Raw genomic sequence first — 20740 nt, 5'->3', positions numbered from 1 at the left:
AATGAGCCCGCCCATTAAATTTGCACATTCCCAAACATAGAAAAGTGCTAAATTCCTTGACTTGAGATATCTGGTTTTCTTTAATTAACAGTCATCTTTTGATGGTCTAACTACCTGGTCTTTGTTGCCAAAACTCCTATATGTCCTGGCTTCTCCCTTACCTCTTCGGAGCAGTCCCTCAAAGCGATCTGAGAGGCTGTCTCCCGAGCTTGAAGTCCTCAGAAAGTCCGCAGAATAACACATCATTCTCAACTTTTAGGCTGTGCATTTTTTTTTTCAGTCGACAACATTTTACGTTCAAGTTTAAGATAAGAAGCATTCAAACCCCCCCCCTCCCCCATCGCCCATTGTCTGACCGATTCCTGGAGCTTTCTGGGCTCCTGACGATCTCCCACCATGGTGAAATGGGGAAGCATGCTCTTGACTACAAGCCGACTTTTCCAGTCGTCCATGGTTTGACCTGCAATTTTATTCTTGACTCTCCAAGGCGCTTCCCAAACGACCTAGACACAGGGCTTTGGGAGACAAAAAGTACACTGTCTTTCAGATACGAAGATGAGACCATTGACCCCATGAATCATCGACTTTCACTCTGAGGACAGGTTTGGGTGGAGTGAGCCACATCCCATTTCCTGTCTCTCTCTCCATCCCACCACCCTCATCGAGCCCCTCCCATCTCCAGGGATGACTTCTATGAGGCAGTTGGCTGGGATGAGACAGCAGTCCTTGGCCATGGGGCAGAGCAAAGTTCAATGGAGAGCTGAGGGATGGGTGGAGAAGCAGTCTGATGTAACTAAAATAACAGTGGGCTTAAAAGCAGGGAATGTGGGTCCGAAGTCTGGCTTTGCTTTTGTGTGGTATGCAGTGAGATCTGGGGAAAGGCTCTTCTGTTCTCTGACACAGGGTTTTTTATATGAACATCATGGTGGTTGGATCTGGTGATGGCTGACTGCCCCTTCAGCTCTGCTGAAGCCGTATGGCCCAGAGAAGTAGCAGCTCCCAACTCTGCCCCTGTTAGCACCCAGCCAAGTCAGCTAACAGTTCATGACCTGTCAGTGGAAGAAAGCGATGCATGTTGGAAGGGGCTCATGGAGCTCCGGTGCACTGATTTATAAAAAAACGACCCAAGCAGGTTGTGATCGTGGCTGCCCCAATTCACGCCCTCCATGACAGATAAGCAGATTTTTTAAAATTTTGCTTTATTTCATTTCTTTTTGTTGTTCACGATGCACACATGAAATAATAGCTCTTCTAAGGCCTTCATACGTGAGTGAAGCTCTCCTTCCCATAGATCGCCTTGGAAGGACAAAAAAAGGTCTACAATTTCAATGTCCAGATGCCTACCTCTGGAAAAACGGAGGGGCACTTTTCTCATTCTCCCATTGAGTACAACTAAGACCTCTGGACATTATATATTAAACAACCATAAGAAGACCCTGAAAGGTGGAGAGAAGAAAGCAGACTGGATAGGGACCTTGGGACCTAAAGAACGATGCGGTGGTGAGCTCCCAGTTTTTTTTTCCTCATAGATCCTAGATCCTGCATCTGAAGAAGCTGGCGACCCCAAATGCCAATGAATACAGACAAAAAGGCCCCCAAAAGCCTGTTCTCTTTAGCCAAAGGACCAGGAAAGGGGCAACCTACCAAGACAGAAAACTTTTGTGTAAGAACCATTCTAATTCCACTAAACACAACAGCAAAAGTGTGGTTCCATCACCCCATCAGCAAAGGCCAAGTGAGGACCTAGACTCCATTCCCAACTAGCAATCAGCGGTCATTTCTCCCTGTCCCTGCTAGGGTGGTGGTAGAGGGAGCCTCACAGAGAGCCAGGACCTTTGCCCCTGCACAGTGGTAATCAGTCCGCATCCCATCCTTCCCAATGTCAGTGGATAACACATGAAGAACAGTAATGAGGCACTCCTACCCAGCCCAACCAGGGTGGTATTAGCGGAAGCCCAGAGGGGAGCTGGAACTACTACCACTGCCTAGCAGTAACGAGAAGCCCCGACCTCCCTGGTGGCAATGAAGGCTTACAGGGGAACCTAGGTTTCCATGCCCATGTGGCAGAAATGAGACAGTGCCCCCCTTCTCAACCAGAGCATTGTCAGAGGATGCCAGCTAAAACAGAAGAACTAAATGAGTGCTGAAAAATATGTTTCAGGTAGGGGAAGGGGAATCAAAGCATCTTCAGATGAAAGAAAACTAAAAGACTTTTTTATATCAGACCTCTCCTACAAGAATGGCTAAAGGAAGTTCTCTAAACAGAAAAGAAATGATAAAAGAAGAAATTTTGGACATCACCAAGGAAGAAAGAACAATGAAATGAGAAAACAATATGGGTTAATGTAATAGAGTTTTGTTTTTCCTTTCAAGTGTTCTAGATTATGTTTGGTGGTTGAAGCACCAGTTATAGTATTGCATGCTGTGGTTCCAAATGTGTGTGGAAGAAATATTTAACCCAATTACATTATAAACAGAGGATGGTGGTAAAGGGGTGGAAAGAGAGGAAGGTTTCTATACTTCACTTGAACTGGTAAAATGTTGAGATCAGTAGGCCCTTATAAGTTATGTATATATGATGTAATACCTAAAGCAACCATGAAAAGTGGGCTAGGAAAAGATACATGCAAGAAATATCACATGATACCACTAAAAATACCATATGATATCATTTATATGTGGAATCTTAAAAAGATGACACAAATGAACTTATTTACAAAACAGAAACAAACTCATAGACTTAGAAAACAAACCTATGGTTACCAGGGGGAAAGGGGAGGGTGGAGAGACAAACTGGGAGTTCGAGATTTGCAGATACTAACCACTATATATAAAATTGATAAGGGGGAGGGTATAGCTCAGTGGTGGAGAGCATGCCTAGCATGCACAAGGTCCTGGGTTCAATTCCCAGTACCTCTGTTTAAAAAAAAAAAAACCTAAAATTAGCTTCCCCCCTTAAGAAAAAAAGAATTTTAAAAAAGTAAAATAAAATAGGTAAACAAGATCTTGCTATATAGCACAGAGAACTATATTCAATACCTTGTAATAGCCTATAATGAAAAAGAATATGAAAAGGAATATATATATATATTCTGATATATAACTGAATCACTATTCTGTACATCAGAAATCAACACAACATTGTGAACTGACTATACTTTAATATAAGAAAAGATACATGCAAAGACACTATACATGAATCATCAAATGGAATTCTAAAAAATATTCAAGTCACCCACAGGAAGTCAGGAAAAACAAAAGAGAGACACAAAAATAGGGAACAAGCAGAAAACAAAAATAAATTGGCAGAATTAATCACTAACTTATCAATAGGTTCATTAAGTGAAACTGATCTAAATACACCAATTAAAAGACAGAAATTGGTAGAGTTGATTTAAAAAACATAACCCAACTATATGCTCTCTACAAGATGCTTACCTCAAATATAATGATATGGGCAGGTTGAAAGTAAAATGATGAAAATATTAATTTAAAGAAAAATGAGCAGCAGTGGCTCTAGTAATATCAGATAAAGTAACTTCAGAACAAAGAACATTAGCAGGCAAAGACAGGGGCATTGTATTATGGGAAAAGGGTCAATCTGCCAAGAACACAAAGTAATCCTAAATGTGTATGCACCAAACAACAGAGCTCCATGGTTTATGAAGCAAAAATTAAAATAAATGAAAGGAAAAACAGAAAAATTTATATTTGCAGTGGAGACTTCAACATCCTTTCTCAACAACTGAGAGAACAATTAGACAGAAAATCAGCAAGATATAGATGAATTCAACAACACCACCATCGAATAGGATCTAATTGACATTTATAGAACATTCCCCCAAAACCCAGCAAAATTTACATTCTTTTCAAGCACCCAAGAAATATATACCAAGATAGACATATTCTGGACTATAAAGCAATCCACAAAAATTTAAGAGTTGGAGTAATACACTGTGTTTTCTGACTACAATGGAATCAAATTAGGAAACAAAACCAGAAAGACAATAGGAAAATTTCCAAACACTTAGAAAATAAGCAACACACTTTTAAAAAAGTTTATGAGTCAAAGAGAAAATCAAGAGAAATTTTTAAAATTCATTGAACTAAATGAAAATAAAAATATAATATACCAAAACTTATGGGACACAGGTAATGCTGTCTTGAGAGGGAAATTTGTAGCACTAAAATGCTTATAAAATAGATGAGAAAAATTCTAAAATCAATAATATAAGTTTCCACCTAAGAAGCCAAGATAAAGAAGAATAAAATAAACCCAAATCAAACAGAAGTAAGAGAATATAAAGAATATATATTAATATTGAAATGAAATTAAAAACAACAACAAAAAATAGTGAAAACCCAATCAGAAAAAGGTAGTTCTTGGACAAAATAATAAAACTGACAAGCCTATGGCAAGACACAGATTACCAATATTGGTATGAAAAAGGGGACATTACTACTGACCCTGTAGACACGTAAAGGATAATAAAGGATTAATACAAGCAACTCTACACACATAAATCTGGAAATTAGATAAAATGGACCAATTATTCTAAAAGGTCAAACTACCAAAACTTGCTCAATATGAAATAATCTGACTAGCCTTATAATTATTAAAGAAATTAAATTCATAATTAAAAAAAACCTCAGAGACCGATAACTCCAGGCTCAGATGACTTCACTAAAGAATTATACCAAGTGTTTAAAGAAGAATTAGCACCAAATCTACATAACTTCTTTATAAAATAGAAGAGGAGGAAACACTTTCCAACTCACTGTGCTTCTCTTGACAGCAAAGGCAAAGACTATACAAAAAAAGAAAAAAAAAGAGAACTACAGACTAATATTTCTCATTCATATAGACACAAAAATGTTTAACAAAGTCTTAGAAATTTGTGAGAAGAATTGTATGCTATCATTTAGTTGATTTTATTCTAGAGATGCAAGGCTGGCTCAATATTCAAAAGTCAATCCATATTATCCAACATCTTAACAGGTAAAATAATAAAAATCACACGATCACCTCAAAACAATGTTGAAAGAGAAGAACAAAGTTGAATTAACACTTTCCAATTTAAATCTTACTACAAAGCTACAGTAATCAAAACAGTGTGGCACTGGCATAAGGACAGATATATAGGCCAATGGAATAGACTTTAGAATCCAGAAATAAACCCATAAATCTATGGCTAACTGATTTTTGAAAAAGGCGTCAAGATCATTTAATGGAGGAAAGAATAGTCTCTTTAACAAATGGTGCTGGGACAATTGGATAGCCCCAGGCAAAAAAATGAAGTGGGATTCCCCACCTCACACCACATACAAAAATCAACTCAAAATGAATCAATCGTCTAAACATAGGAGCTAAAACTATAAAATGTGTAGAAGAAAACATAAGGAAAAATCTTCATGACATTGGATTTGGCATTGGGTTCTTAGATATGACAGCAAAAGCACAAGCAACAAAAGAAAAAAAATAGATAAATTAGACTCCATCAAAGCTTAAAACTTTTGTACATTAAAGGGCATTATTAAAAAAGTGAAAAGACATCCCACAGAACGGGAGAAAACATTTGCAAAGCATATGTCAGGCAAGGATCTAGTATCCAGAATGTATAAAGAACTCTTACAACTTAACAGTAAAAAGATAAATGATACAATAAATAAAACGGGCAAAGGACTTAAATAGACATTTCTCCAAAGAGGATATGCTTATGTCCGTTGAGCACAGGTAAAGATGCTGAGTATTATTAGGTGTTAGAGAAATGCAAATGAAAACAATGACATATCACTTCCTACCTACTAGGATGACATAATAAAAAAGGAAAATAATAAGAGTTGGCAAGAATGTGGAGAAATTGGAACATTCATACATTGCTGGTGGGAATTTAAATGTTACGGCTGCTGGGGAAAATAGTTTGGCAATTCCTCAAAAAATTAAAACGTAAAATTACCATCAGACCCTGCAATCCCACTCCTATGCATATACCCCCAAAGAATTGAAAATAGGTATTCAAATATTTCTACACAAATGTTCACAGTAGCACTATTCATAATAACCAAAAGATGGAAACAACCCAAATGTCCATCCATGGATAGAGAAACAAATTTTGGTATATCCATACCAATAACTGTTATTCAGCCTTTCAAAGGAATGAAGCACTGACACCTGCTACAACCTGGATGAACTTTAAAAGCATTATGCTAAGTGAAAGAAGCCAGTCACAAAAGGTCACATATATGATTCCATTTATATGGAATATCCAGAAGAGGTAAGTCCATAGAGACAGATTGGTGGTTGCCAGGGAATGGGGGGTAAGGGAGAATGGGGAATAACTGCTTACCAAGTATGAGGTTTTACTTTGGGGTGATTTAAATGTTTAGAAACTAGATAGCGATGATGGTTTAACACATTGTGAATGTACTAAATGCCACTGAATTGTTACACGAATTTCATCTGTATTAAAAAAATATCAACAACACGAAATTCTGGCAACAGTGGAAGAAATTGGATTACTCATACATTGTTGGAGGGAATAAAAAATGGTACAGCCACTCTGAAACACTGTTTGGCAGTTTCTTAAAAACTGAACATGCAACTACTGTATGACCCAGCCATTGAACTCCTGGGTATTTCCCTCAGAGGGATGAAGACTTGTATTCATACAAAAATCTGCAAACAAGTGCTTATAGTAGCTTTATTCAAAATAGCCCCAAACTGGAAACTACCCAGACATCTTTCAATGGATGAATGGTTAAACAAACTGGTACATGTATACCATGACATATTACTCAGCGACAAAAAGACACGCTTGTTGACATATACAGTGACCTGGGTGAATGAGCAGAAAATTATGCCGAGTGGAAAAAGAAAAAAATACGCCAATCCCCAAAACTTACTTACTGTGTGATTCCATTTATATAACATTCTTAAAATGACAAAACTATAGAAATGGACTCATTAGACGTTGTCAAGGTGCAAGGAGAGGGTTGGCGTGGGAAGGAACTGGATATGTCCATAAATAGGCAAAATAAGGGATGTATGTGGAGATGGAAAAGTTCTGTACCTTGACTGTAGCAATGTCAGCACCCCAGTTGTGATATTGTACTATAGTTTTGCAAGATGTTATCATTAGGCGAAGCTGGCTAAAGGATACGTGGGACCTATTTGCAGTATTTCTTACAGCTACATGTGAATCTACAATTATCTCAAAACAAAAAATCCAATTAAAATCATATGATTGTGCTCTTTGATGCAGAAAAATCACTTCACAAAATTTGACACCCATTCATGGAAACAGCGATAAATTTGACCTTATCAAAAGTAGAATTTCTTCCTCTGTGGAAGACTTTGTGAATAGGATGAAAAACAAGACTGGGAGAAAATATTTGTAAACCTTCTATCTGATAAAGGACTAGTATCTAGAATATATAAAGAATCTCAAAACCTCAACGGTAGGAAAACCAAGTATCCAATTAGAAAACGGGCAAAAGGCATGAAAAGACATTCCACTGAAGAGTTTCTACAGACGGCAAGGAAACACGTACAAAGATCTTCAATAGCATTAACCCTTAGAAAATTGCAAATTAAAAGCACAATGAGATTCCACTACCTACGTATCAGAATCACAACGCCAAAAGCTGCTGAGAACGTGGAGAGACTGGATGACTCAGGCATTGCTGGTAGGAATGTGAAAATGACCATGCAACTGTCGTATGACCCAACAGTCGTACTCTAGGGCCTTCGTTCCAGAGAAGCGGAAATTTACGTCCACACAAAAACCTGCAGCGACATCAGGTTCCTGGTTTTGATACTGTACAACTGTTATATAAGACGTAACCCGCGGGGGCCTCTCTGCACGCTGTTTGCAGCTTCCGCTGAATCTATCCTTATTTCAACGTGAGAAGCTAACTGCTATTCAAAAAAGATTTCAGTGGCCAGATCCAGGGGGACAATGGTTCTTCTTCTTGCTTCTGGGACATGTCCTAAGCAGCATTCTTTTTTTCCAGCAACCTACAGAAGCTGATAGAGACCTTTTTATTCTTTAAAGAACAATTCTCACCCAAACCTTCCTCAGGAGTTTCAGGGACCAAGCCCAAGGCCTCAGCTGTGACCTCACTCAAGTACTAGTGTTTAGAGACACCCCAGCGAGGACACTCCAATTAAAATGGACAAGAAGAGACCTTACCGCTGAAGCCACCCCTAACTCCCTGCCCAGTATCTCAAGCCTGCATGGGGGATGGAGGCCCAGATCTCATTTCAGGGCTGGCAACACAAAACCTATTGATAACAGACGAGCTACCCATTCATTCAGCTCTAAAGAAAGAAGGCAAAATTTAAAAAAACATGAAAAAGCTGCTTTAGCTTTTAAAGACCCCACTCTACTTTTTACCCTGCCCCTTTGCGGCTCCTGTAGCCGTGGGAAGAGTCACCTCCTGGCGTCTGTGTTGCTGGCCCGTCATAAAGATTAGCTCCAATAATTATTACTATGGAAGGAAGGAAGAGGAAGCAATGGGAAGGAGTCGCCGCCAGTGAAGAGTCATGTGACTTGATGGCTGGGAAGCTAAAGGCCACTCCTACCATCCGGAGCTCCAGCCTGGGCGCTGGGAAGAAGAGCGAGGCTGTGGACAAGGCAGAGAGCCGAGCGGCGTTAGGAAAAGATCCATCAGCCCACTGCCATCAACCACGGCCACTTTGGGCTCTCATTGCTCAGATGACCCTGCTCTAAAAGGGACTGGCTGTCACTAATTACTACCTGCCACTAGTAATCTTGGTGTTAAGGTGTAACTAGTCAGGTGAGAGGCCCAGCTTCCACAGGAGCCAGTCCCAGGAGAGGCAGGCAGAGCCCAGGCTGGAGACAGGCAGGTCAAGGGTTAAGAAGGCAGGGCTTCTGGATGTTACTAGAGTCAGGGCTTCAGAGCCCAATGACAGACCCTCCCGCAGGATGGCTGGCTTCTCAGTCCTGAGTTAGGGGTCCCTGGGAAGGCGGTTGAGGCTTAAAGATGCAGTTTCCTCACATGGAAAATGCAAAGTTCTGTACAGACATCAAACAGCCAGAATTGGATGTCAGCTAAGAGCCAGGCATCAGGCTTGCCAATTTACAGAGAATGTTTTTCTGGCTCTCGGCAGCATTCCTATTAGGTCCATATGAACAGCATCCTTTGTGTTTCCATTGCCCTCAGCCGGAAGTACTTGTCCAGCATTTGGCTCTTCTCTAGACTGTAAGCTCCACGAGGGAAGGGAGCACGTACGCCTTACATGTGGTTGCAGCTCCACAGTGTTTCGAGCACACGGCAGGAGTCGGGAACTATCTGCTGAACAGATCTGCGGAGTGGATTCAAGCTTGGGTGGAGGCTGGACGAGAATCCTCTGTAGGAGTCCCTGAGCCTAGAGCCTTGATGACTCATTGCGCTGGAGCCCACGTGACCTTAGGAATGCCTACACGTTGTTCAGAATTTCCGCGTGTTTGAAAGAACGGCTTTGACAGTACACAAGAGCTACAAGGCCTGTCATTATAGCCTTGTGTTAATAAATATCTCAGTATTCTAAAACACCACGTTTCCTTTTTAAAAGTTGACTTTTAATAAGCCCAAAGTGATGTGGAGAAATTGGAACCCTCACATGTTGCTGGTGGGAATGTAAACGGGTGCAGACGCTCTGGAAAACAGTTTGGCAGTTGCGGAGTAAGTTAAACAGAGAGGAGCTCACAAGCCTGCAGTTCCAGTCTTGGGTATCCATCCAAGTGAATGGAAAACACGTCTCCACAAAAGCTTGTACAGGAACGTTCACAGCAACACTACTCACAGTAGCCAAGAGGTGGAAACAACCCAAACACCCATCAACTGGTGAGTGGAGAAGCAAAATGTACTCTCTGTACAATGGAATATTATTCAGCCATTAAAAGGCATGAAACACTGGTAGAGGTTACAACACGGACGAACCTTGAAAACATTATACCAAGTGAAAGATGCCAGGCACCAAAGACCACACAATGTATGATTCCATTTACATAAAATGACCAGAATAGACAAGTCCACAGAGACAGAAAGGAGACTTGTGGTTGCTTAGGACTCGGGGCAGGGGGAGGGAGGGGGAAGTGGAATCTCTACTAATGGATAGAGGGTTTCTTTTGAGGGTGATGAAAATGTTCTAGAATTAATTGTGGTGATGGTGGCACATCTCTATGAACACAGTAAAACACAATGAATTGTATACTTTCAAAGAGTGAATTACATGGTCTGTAAATGATATCCTAATTAAGCTTTTCTTATAAAGCCCAAATTATTATCACTCCTTCATCTAACTTGGGGTTTTAGAAAGTTGTTCCATTTAAAGAAAGGATGAGGCAACATCTTTTAAGTTTTTGGAGAAAAAGATAATTTCTATTGTCCACTCTTAGCCAGACTAGCTCCTTAATGACACAGTGTGGCTGGTGACCTTCCCCTGGCGACCCACATAATCAACCACTTACAAAGTGGGTTTGGAAACAGTATCTCAAGATCCAGTTGATCCTAATTTTAACGCCGTTGCTGCTGCTGGGGAACTCCTCAGTCTCCCTGCTTTTGGATTTGGGATATCACAGCACTGACGTTACCAATGCCTGTCCTCCGCACACACACACACACCTGAGCGTCACATGCCACTCACTGATACATCAGTTTGGGGCCAGGGCTTCCTGGCAAGTACAAATGTCTGCTGTCCCCACATGGTGGGCTTAGATGGCAGAATCCGCTTCAAGGAGCCAAGACTTGTACAAACCAACCAGTCAGCTGAGATCACTGTGTCTCTCGCTGGCCCTGCTCTGAAACAGATTTGACCCTAAGATCGAGCGACACACAGTATCCATCCATTACAGCAAGCAGTTTTTGGGAACTTGGGACACCCAGAAATGAGGGCAGACCAAGACGGTCTTAGAGCAGGGATAACAATGCTGCTCTTGTCACGTGATGGACTGCAGAACCACCCTGCAAGGTGGCATGAGGCCAAGTTTTGTCAAGACCTCATTTCTTACTGGACCTGTTCAGCACCATCTTTTTCTGTTCCACAGACATCATGCGTTTTAACAATGGAAAGAGCCCTGGGATTTAAAGTGGTAGTGCAGACAGAGGCTGGGCCCTCTACCTGCTGACTGTCTCTGAATGCCCACAAGGTGAGTCCCTTAAGCTTTCCCACAGCTGATCACTGTGGTTGTGGTTGTGCTGAGGGATGCCAGGAAATTGTCAAACCCAGGCAGGGCCAAACCCTCTATTCATATGTTGGTACACGCACCGACACAGGTACACAGTCACACACACACAGAGCGACACACAGACACACACCTATATGCACACAGTCACACATGCACACACAAACACACATACAAATACGCACACAGATGCACACAGGCACACATACACAGACATGCAAAGACATGCACAGACACACAGGCATACTGACACACACAGACACACACATACACAGGTACACACAGACAGACACAGACTTCTCTCTTTATCTCTCTCTCTCTCTGTCCTGGAAAGTACTCTGGGGAAAAGGCCCCCTTCTAAGCGGAAGTGTCCCCATCAGTACCAGTGGGCGCCTGGCCCCCCTCCCTTGCGGGAAGAGGACAGCAGCTGCTGGGCTCCTTTCCGGCCCTGATCACCACTCAGCTGTGGCCCTGAAGGCAGACATGCAAGCAAGATTCTTTTCTCCTGGAAATGATTTTTTAAACATTCTGTCCCTAGACTTATGGTACAGCAGTAACCAGAGATGCTGGGCTAGGGAGGAGGACGACATCGTAAGGGGTTGGGCTGCGTAGCAATTTCCGCAGGCAATAGCTTCGGTGTGTAGAAACAGCTTGTAAACATGTGCCCCGTGGGCCCAGATGCCAGCTGTAACAGCAGGCCGAAGCAGGCAAGGAAAAGTTTGCCAAGTGCTTTTAGCTGGCGGTCTAGGAGAAATCAGGGGCGGAACATGGGAGTCAGGAGACCGGGGTTCCACTTCAATCTCAAACCAGTCACTTGACCTCTTGGAGCCTCAGATTCCTCATCTGCAAAGTGGAGCGGATGCTCTTCGCCTTTCACATGGACCGTGTGAGTGTCAGATGAGAACTTGAACCTGAGAGTCCCTAGGACAGAGGTGCAGGGGGAAAGCAGTCCCTTTCTGCATCACAGAAAATGGAGCCAGCAACTGAGCTGAAAAGAAGCCCTTTTGGTCCTCCCCTCCTTTATAGTAACGCTTGGAGAGAGTCTTAGAATGTTAGTATTCGGAGGAAAACTAGTGGTTAGAAGGTAACCTCCTTCTGGAACAGATAGGGAAATCAAGGCAGAGGCTTGTCCGGCGTCGCAAGGAACAATGTGCAGGGAAGAGCTGACACTAGAAGTCAAGTTCACGGGCTCCCAAGTCAGGGCACGACTGCAGTGGGCTGCGCTGGAGACAGATGCTCCATCCAACGTTTCCTCGGGTCCACACACTGGAAGGTACTGGGTCAAGAGGCCTCATAAATCCCGAGGCAGCCTCCCACGCTGTCCAGTGACCCTGCCTCTCTTCAAAGAAGCGACAACATTGAGGTTTCAGCCTCTCCCTGCCAAGGTTGACAAGTGTGTCGTTTCACCTCTCCGGGTTTCACTTTCTTTCAATACACGACAGTTTGGCCGGGAGGACCCTATGAGCCTTGCCAGCTGGCGCCACCTCAACACTCATCCACCTACTGTGACTCCCCAGCCAGAGTGTCCAGACCTCTTTTCAGTGGCTGCTGGAAAGAACCTAGATTTGCTCCAGATTCCTAGCGGGGCTGGGCAGAGTTTGAGGTCTCATCTTTTCACATTAAACTCCAAACTCATGATCCCTGAGATTCTAAACAAGGTAAACCGGGGATCAGAACCCTGGGTCATGAATTAGGACAATGCTCGAGAACTCATCAACCTCAGAGTCCACAGTGGGAGGAAAAGATGGCCTCGGCTAACAGACAGATGTGGCAACTGTTACTGGGCATCACAAGGAGGTGTCCCCCCCGTATGCCTGCATCCATAGGCCGGCCTTCTGTCTCCACCTAGACAGCTGTGGGTCCAACTGAGAAAACTAGAAGGTGTCTCAGGGAGGGAAGGGTACTTAAAAAGTGGCCAACAGTGAATTAAGAGAAGAAAAGAGTCATTAAAAAAAATAAAGATTATTAGACTAGAAAAGATTTGCGAAGAGCACATGTTTCAATTGTCTTCCTTAATAAATTCCACTCTTCAGATGGATTTAGAATAATAAGAAAAACCCTAGTGTCACATTGAGAGACTTCATATGAAATCTCATTTGATGGGAGGAAATATGCTTTCAGTCCTTCTTAGGATGCAATAAATTCTCTCCATTCTTGGAAATGCTTCTTGGCAAGTATTTTAGATATTATTTCACAAATGAGAGAAAACAGTCAAGGCTGCTACCATCAGCTTTTGAGGAAACCATCTAATTTTCAAGATATTTATCTATCGCAAGTTGGCAGCAATGGCTCTGGTTACCCAGGAAAGTGGGAAAATTGCTGTGCATTTCAGACATGGTTCCCAGACACCTCCCTGTGAGAACACAGCCCACAAAATGCACACAGGCAGGCATTAACGACGAATGCAGTTTAACAGGCAGCCCATTCGGCTGCATGGCGTGATAAATAGGCAAGAGTAATGTTGCACAGACAGCATGCTTCTGGCTTCTAGAAGAGCTGGAAGGGAAAACTGACATGAATACTCTCGGTAGGGACTCAGGGTGATAGCAAGAGCAGGTTTCCACAGTTGAAACTATACAAGTTGACTTCTGTGGCCGGCCCTGTGCCAAGTCAGCCTATTTATCAAGCATGGAGCTCCAAGGCTGTGGTCCACCACGAGCAAAGGAGAACCTGCCCAAGCAGATCTGAGATGCAAGTCACTCGACCCATGGCTCAAAACTACTCCAACCCATAAGCCAAAGGTGGATAAGGCATCTCTTCTTGATGTCTGCCCTGATCCAGGAAAACACAATGCTGTTGGCTGGAGCTTAAAATTGTGGGGGTCATATGTGCAGTGTGCTGGTTTACCAGGAGGAGGAAAGTTCAGGGGAATGACTCAAGTCCTACTTCAGGCTTATTCTAATGTGCTCAGAGGCCCTGGCCAGCTCTGTTCACCTGCGGAAGCAGCCAGGAAGCATGAGGTTTGAGTTTCCCCAGAGCTGGATTTTATCCACTGTATTTCTTCTCGACTGATTTCTTTGAAATCTAAATCAGTAGCACCCCCACAACTTCAGTCGTCCTTCCTGCTCTAACTCCTTCAAGGATAAATATCTAACTCCATTTTGTGTCAAAATACAAATGTGTATTTCTGTGGTTTAAGGATTCAAACAGCTAAAGCTTGAAAGACATTTTACTACAACACATTCCAGACCCACAGAGAGGCAGACTCCTCAGTGGAGTGTCATCCTTTCCCATTCCTCAACTGTGCACAGAGTGAGTTCAGAAACACTCCAAATAAACACTTCGGTGCCAAGACTTTGCAGTTCATTCATCCAATCAGCCATCCGCTTATTCATCTGATCAAGCTGCCAGTGTCATACTGATCATCCTTTCCTCTTTTTTTTTTTTTTAATACAAAGCAAGTATGAGAGAGTTACAGAGAAGGAATAAGAAGAGACACACTTTTCATCTTGCATGGCGCCCAAACTGAGGTTCGGTAAAGTCCCGTTAGCAATATAACCTTGGTGTATCCAAAAGGTACTGCTTTAATAATTCTTATTTTCTTTTCCCAATGGTTAAGAAGCCTCTGGTAGTTCATGAAATTCATTTCATATTCATATAAGAAATTGCTTTTTATGAGAGATATCTCTGCTGAGTTTCTCTTGGGCATTGGCAGTTAGAGGGCATTGGCAGTTATCCACATCTCTAAGACTGATAGGGTCTCTGCTTTCCATTAAAATGTTTTCCAACTCTCAAAGCATTTGTCAATATGCTCAGAGGAATCAGAATAAAACGAGTCCAAGGTTTGCAGCAGACTGTTATAGTTCCTGCAGGGTCGTGCCAAGGGACTCACTAAAACGCTCTGAAGCTGGACTCGGGGCCCTGAGTTCAAGCCCCAGCTCGGGGAGGTCACTGGCTACACTGTAATTTGGAGCCTGCTCTATCTTTCACCAGCCTGACAACCTCTGCTTGTCCGTACTGCTTGATGTGGACTACACACCTGCACCTTCACGCCCAATGGGCCACCGCTGATGCTGCAGCCTGAGGCCACGGCCACCCTGCCAGCAGGCCCAGCTCACTGCTGAATCACCCTGAGATCACGGTCAACAAGAAGCTCCCAGTTTTTCCTCCAACTATGGTTCCCCTCTCCTATTCTTGGGCAGATGGGCTCAGGACTCAAACATCAGACCCTGCCATTTGTCCCTGTTAAATTTCCCATGAGTCTTGAGCTGTCAAGATCTCTTTGACTTCTACTTCTGTGCTACAGAGAACTCATCACCCTGTGGCACTATGTCGGGGCGAATCTGGTAACAGTGACTTCGCTACTGTCATCCAGATCATTGAGAAAAAGCAAGGCAGGCCAGAAGGAAACTCTGGGGCTTGCCTCAAGGCTTCCCTCTCTAAGGGAGGACATTAATCCATTATCCATGGCCTTTGGAGTCAGTTCTTTAATTGATTACACAATCCCATAACTGGGCTGTAAACGAAGATTTCACAACTGCCACTGCAAATCCTTTGCTGAGGTCCCAAAATACTTGCTTTTCTCTGCCCTACCTGGCTAGTGAGCTCCTGCAACAGAAAAGGAGACTCTTCTAACCCAATGAGCTGCTCCTGATGAGCGCGGGGCGGCTCTGAGGGAGACCTGGTCCTTCTGCTTTGGCTTCAGACCACCTGTTTACTGCTTCCTTCTCTATAATAAAGGTAGAATGTTCTACAGTTTTCCCAGGGAGCCACATCAACCTAACTATAATGACACAAGATGTCCAGCTGTAGGAATTTCTTTTCTGGAAGTGTGGAAGTAGCTGCCCATCTGGGGGCTTATGGTTCTTTTTGGCACTTCTGCGTGATTCCATAACGCTCTGTGACAGAGGTTCATGGTCATTGTTAGCAAGTGCTCCCCATCCCTCTGTCCCCTGGACTGTCGCTCACCCTGGCCATCAGGGATCAGGTGGCCCTCCACAGCCCTGTCATCCATCATGGTCTCCTATTCTAGCTGAGCAGTCTCACCAGCCGATTGATCACTGGCAGGTTGAAGGCCATTCTCTCCAACAAAGAAGCCTGAACTTTTTCTCCAAAGAGCCTGCTTTCGCCTTCTGTGGGATGAGTCTCCTCACTATCCAGGGACTCCCTGGGTGTGGTGTCCCTTTACCTTCTTCTCTCTTTCGGGTCACGTCCCCCCAGCACTCCACCTGTGACTCAGAGGCACCTTAGCTGCTTCCATCAGATGCTGCAAACTCTCCAGATGGTCTGGAATCTTTGAGTTTTATACTTTTAACTTTTAACAGGGGAAGGAGAAAGCCACACTGCTATAAGAAACTCAAAAATGTCCAGGGTAGGCTTATTATGAATTGCTCCAGGCTCAAAGCCTTCTAGTGAGTGTCAGTCACTGCATTTTCTAAACTGGAAGCAGGCAATGCTTCCCCACAAGGGAGGGATCCTAGAAACACTGTGCAAGAGAAGCCAAGCGGGAGCCAGGGAACAAAAAGACATCTCAGATGATTTCTGAAGATCTCTGAATAAGCAGGAGAGGTGATCTGATCATCCACAATAACTAGAAAGATAAGGACCAGCAAGCAGAAGCCTCAAAAATTCCAAAGTCTCATTTTGATGCCTTAGGGAGCAAAAGGAGTGTTGCCATTGGAATAAAATTAACCAGTATTCACTTAAATCAAAAACAAACTTTTCAGGCTATTTCCGAGAGAGGGAGAGAGAATGGAAAGTGGCGGTGACATCAAATGAGTCGGGGAGGTTGTCACAGCTCCATAGGCTTGAGGCAAAGTCCATCAGTCCATGGAATCCACCGTTTGGGCTTTAGCTGCTGACTGCCGAGAAGGACAGTCCACCTTGAGGGGCACAGGACGGGAAGAGCCTGAGGCTGGAGCCGGAGCGGTGGTCCTGCGAGCTGGTGGGCAGCTTTTTCTCGGGGGGGGGGGGGGGCGGGAGGATAGTTGAGAGCAGAAGCCTGGAAGGGGAGGGGCACCCAGTGAGGGCACAGTGCAAAGGATGGGGGAGAGCTTCCCACGCTGTTCCCCAGTTAACAACGGGGTTTTCCTTCACACTGAGGACTGTTTGGAGGCCTTCTCATGTCCAGTCATCAGCCTCAGGGTCTCCACATGATTGCAGCTGAAAGTACAAACAGAATCCCAGCGCTGTGGATTTGCTGATTCGCTGATTCCTCCTCTTAATGACTGATTATGTTTCCTTCTATGAAAACCTACATGGCCACACTAATACCATATTTAGAACATTCTGTGCGGCTGTTTTAAATCCTTGACTTTTAATATTATTCTAGATCAGATGGTTTTAATTGCCAAATTTTGATTCCCTAAATTTGACTGAAAATAATGTGACTTGAAGAGCAAACAGGCCAGTGAAATAAAGTGGGTTCAATTCACTGGTGGCCTGCCTATTTCTCCAGTCAGTAAGTGCAGTTTCTGCTCCTGGGGCTCTGACAGCTGGCTTGCCAGGACCCAGGAAAGAAGGGAATGGGCTAGAAAAAGCCACCTTAGCAGCAGAGGGTCCACTGGGCAGGTTTGTAGGGTAATCTTGAGATCAGGGCAGTGTGGGATGTGGTGACAATGTCCCAGACACAGTGACAAACAGCCTCGAGGCAGCCACTGGTCCAACCTGTTGTACACGTCTCTTTCGCTCCTCCCAGCGGCCTTGGCTAGAGCTTCCCCACCTGGTTTGGAGGCCAAATCTAGGAGGCACTGTGCATGCCAAAGGCTGAAATGGCCTTGCAGCTGGCAAGACTGCTCTGAAGTACAGGCAGCGGTGGCAACCATCTGACTCAGCATGGTCACAATTCCCTCATTCTCTGCAAAACCTGGTGTCCCAGCTTGGAACTCAGAGTGGGAGCTGTCTCTGCTGATAAACTTTTTTGGGGGAGAAGAGGGGAGCTGGTCTGATCAGAGTTGCCTCCTCAGAGCCTCATAATCATTCTGTGAAGCAAATAGGGCTGGGGGGTCCCATCCCAAGGGAGGGTGTTCAGGCTGGAGAAAGGGGAATGAACAGGGCACTGGCCAGGCCTGGTGAGACCCAGCTAATCCACAGATGCCTTGGAGTTCCTTCCAGGGTGAAGGTGCTCACCCTTAGTAGGGAAGACCTAGGGCTGGACCCTGGCCTGGGCCTTCCTTGAACTTGGTGGGGTCTAGATTCTGCCACATCCTGAGAGGCAGTGTAGTAGCCAAGCAGTTAAAGCATGGACTCTGATACCCAGGGGCCTGGATTTGAATCTTAGCTCTGCCACTCATTAGCTGTGTGGCTTGGGGGAAGTTACTCAACCTCTCTGTGCATTGGTTTCCTTATCTGTAAAAGAGAGATGATACTAATAGCATCTGCTCCCTTGGGTTGTGGTGAAGATAAAAGGCATGATACCTGCAATGTGCTTAAAGCAGTCACTGATGTGTGCTAAGCCCCACGAGACGTTAGCTAGTGCTACTGTCTTCCTCTCAGCCCCTGTCCAGGTCCTGGCAAAGGGGAACCTGGGAACAGCCACTGGGTGGGGTGAAACGTTGTCATGACGTAGAGAACAACACTGACTTTTTCTGTCCAGTCTCTCGACGCTAGAACACGAGCCCCATGCTGCCTGCTGGTCCCTCGAAGAGAGCCTGGCACGGGGCAGGTGCTCTGTGACAAATGAACAAGCAGGTGCAAGGCTTTTCCCTTGCGCGGGATGACCCTGAAAAGGGTCTCAACAGTCACAAATTACTAACTCGGCTTCAAACACAGTTGGGCGACAGAGAGTAAGAGACCAAAGCAGGCTTCAGATATTCTACTGGGACAGAGTTAAGAGCTTGCCTAGGAGTCTGGACGCTGGGCTTTGAGAGGTTTTGCTGCTCCCTCACTGTGGGGCCTCAGCAATCCCTGCCCCTTTCTGGGCCTCAGTGTCCTCACTGGATGACAAACAATGTAAGGTGGGACCGTGCTCTGCAGCCTCCAGGAAGTTCCTTTCCCATCAAGGCCCAGAACACACGAGGCACTAGTAAAACAAGAAGGCAAGGGACACACCCAGTTCTGAGGCTCAGGCTCCCTACCGTCAAAGTCAGGGTCAGGCTCAATTTCTGACAAGAATCTCCATAGATCATTTCCATGTCAACTCTGGGAGCCATTTTCTTTGGTTTTCCTTTAGAAAATGTTCATTTCTCCTCCCCTCAATTCCTAAATGTGAAACTTACATTAAAAAAAGACATCCTGGAAAACAGGTACGTTTTTGACGGGGACAATCTGAAATTGCCACAGGTATAAACCCACGCTGCTGTTTGGTTTACTTCTGAGAGTTACGTACTTTGCGGAGAGGCAGCTCAGCTGGCAATTTATCTGAAGTGCACTGACCAAGCCAGACGAGCCTGGACTAGTCAAGCAGCTCGAATTATTTTAGGTTTTGTTAACTTTACCACTTTTGCTTCCAGAAACCAGATTCCATCTTGGAAGACAATGGTCCCCATCCCTATCTCTTTGTCATCTTTGGGTAATCACAATATTAATGGCCAGTCTGGAGGGTGGGGTGGGCTTATCTACCTGCTGCCAAGCAGCCAGCCAGAGGTATTATCCAATTGAATGGAGTTTTATTAAGAGCTGAAAAGTCAGAGACACGAAGTGATGTATGGACCACGTAAGGCTGACTACCCACAAGGGAAGGAGCGGCATGCCCTGCAGCATCAAACTGCTGGTACTCACGTTCCAGGAGAACGGATGCGATTTGAGAGAAACTACATCCCGGAGGGGCAAGTGTCAGACCAGTAGCTCAGCAGGCTACCCAAAGTCTCTGTGGAACTCCTCCAGGTCAGAAGGAGTTTAGCTGCACACTTTCCCTTTTGGGGCACCCCACAACATCCCCACAGAAGAGGGTGTCCAGTCTCTGCCAGGATGGGAGGGAGCTCATGACTCTATAGCCTTCCTTCTCTGCCAGATTCCACGTCTCCATAGTTTTAAGTTCTCCTGCTTGCCACTGCCACCCTATTTCCTTTCTCCATCATGTGTTAGCACACTTCATAGGTGGAGAGCAGCACATACAAGTGGCTTATAGACTGTGGCGAGCTAGCAGAGAAGCATTTGAAAACAGCTCATGCAACCAAAATGCCAATGTTTGAGTAAACCACCACCCAAGGACTGACTCCCCCGCCTTGGCCCTGTGAGTCTAGCTACTCAGTGCTTCCATTCGCAGACATAAACATCCACTTATGAGTTCTGAAAACACCATCTAGGCCAACATTTGGACTCGAGTAATGCTAACAGGGCTGCATCATCAGTCGACTCACTTTCCTGCTGTGTGCCTTTGCAAAATTCTCTGGGAAGGATGCACTGGAATCTTCCAGATAAAAGTTGACATGGAAATAAGCTACTAGTACACAGAAATATTGGACCTGAAGTAAAAAAAAAACAAAAAAAAAAAACAAAAAAAAACTATTGCACTCTGCAGATAAAGAAACCAGAGATTTTTTTTTCCCCCTGTCTGAGAACAGATCCTTTGGCGGAATTGCTAAAATGGAAGTAATTATCAAGAACTGAGAACATTAATCAAGAAAAGCCTGTTCTCTCCTTGATCTAAAACTGTGTAGATGGAAGAACCA

The 20740-nt window shown here is 44.3% G+C and overlaps 1 protein-coding gene across 9 annotated transcripts in view; it reads right to left on the bottom strand.

Moving 5' to 3' along the window:
• The window catches only part of MAMLD1 (mastermind like domain containing 1), a 111896-nt gene that overhangs the window by 55187 nt on the left and 35969 nt on the right, over positions 1 to 20740 (bottom strand). For 7 of the 9 annotated variants that reach the window (XM_010956515.3, XM_010956511.3, XM_074358723.1 and 4 more), the window contains one exon: positions 357 to 515. The exons of 1 other annotated variant lie outside the window; for it this stretch is intronic. In XM_010956515.3, coding sequence (XP_010954817.2) covers positions 357 to 452 — 96 coding nt within the window. In that variant the 5' untranslated portion in view covers positions 453 to 515. Of the gene's footprint in view, positions 1 to 161; positions 312 to 356; positions 516 to 20740 lie in introns of those variants that run through there. One more of the 9 variants, XM_074358727.1, reaches the window with a different exon arrangement.

Source organism: Camelus bactrianus, chromosome X (assembly GCF_048773025.1).
Source record: "Camelus bactrianus isolate YW-2024 breed Bactrian camel chromosome X, ASM4877302v1, whole genome shotgun sequence".
NCBI lineage: Eukaryota > Metazoa > Chordata > Mammalia > Artiodactyla > Camelidae > Camelus > Camelus bactrianus.
Note: the sequence above shows the minus strand (reverse complement) of the source record. Positions and strands in the feature narration are given on the sequence as shown.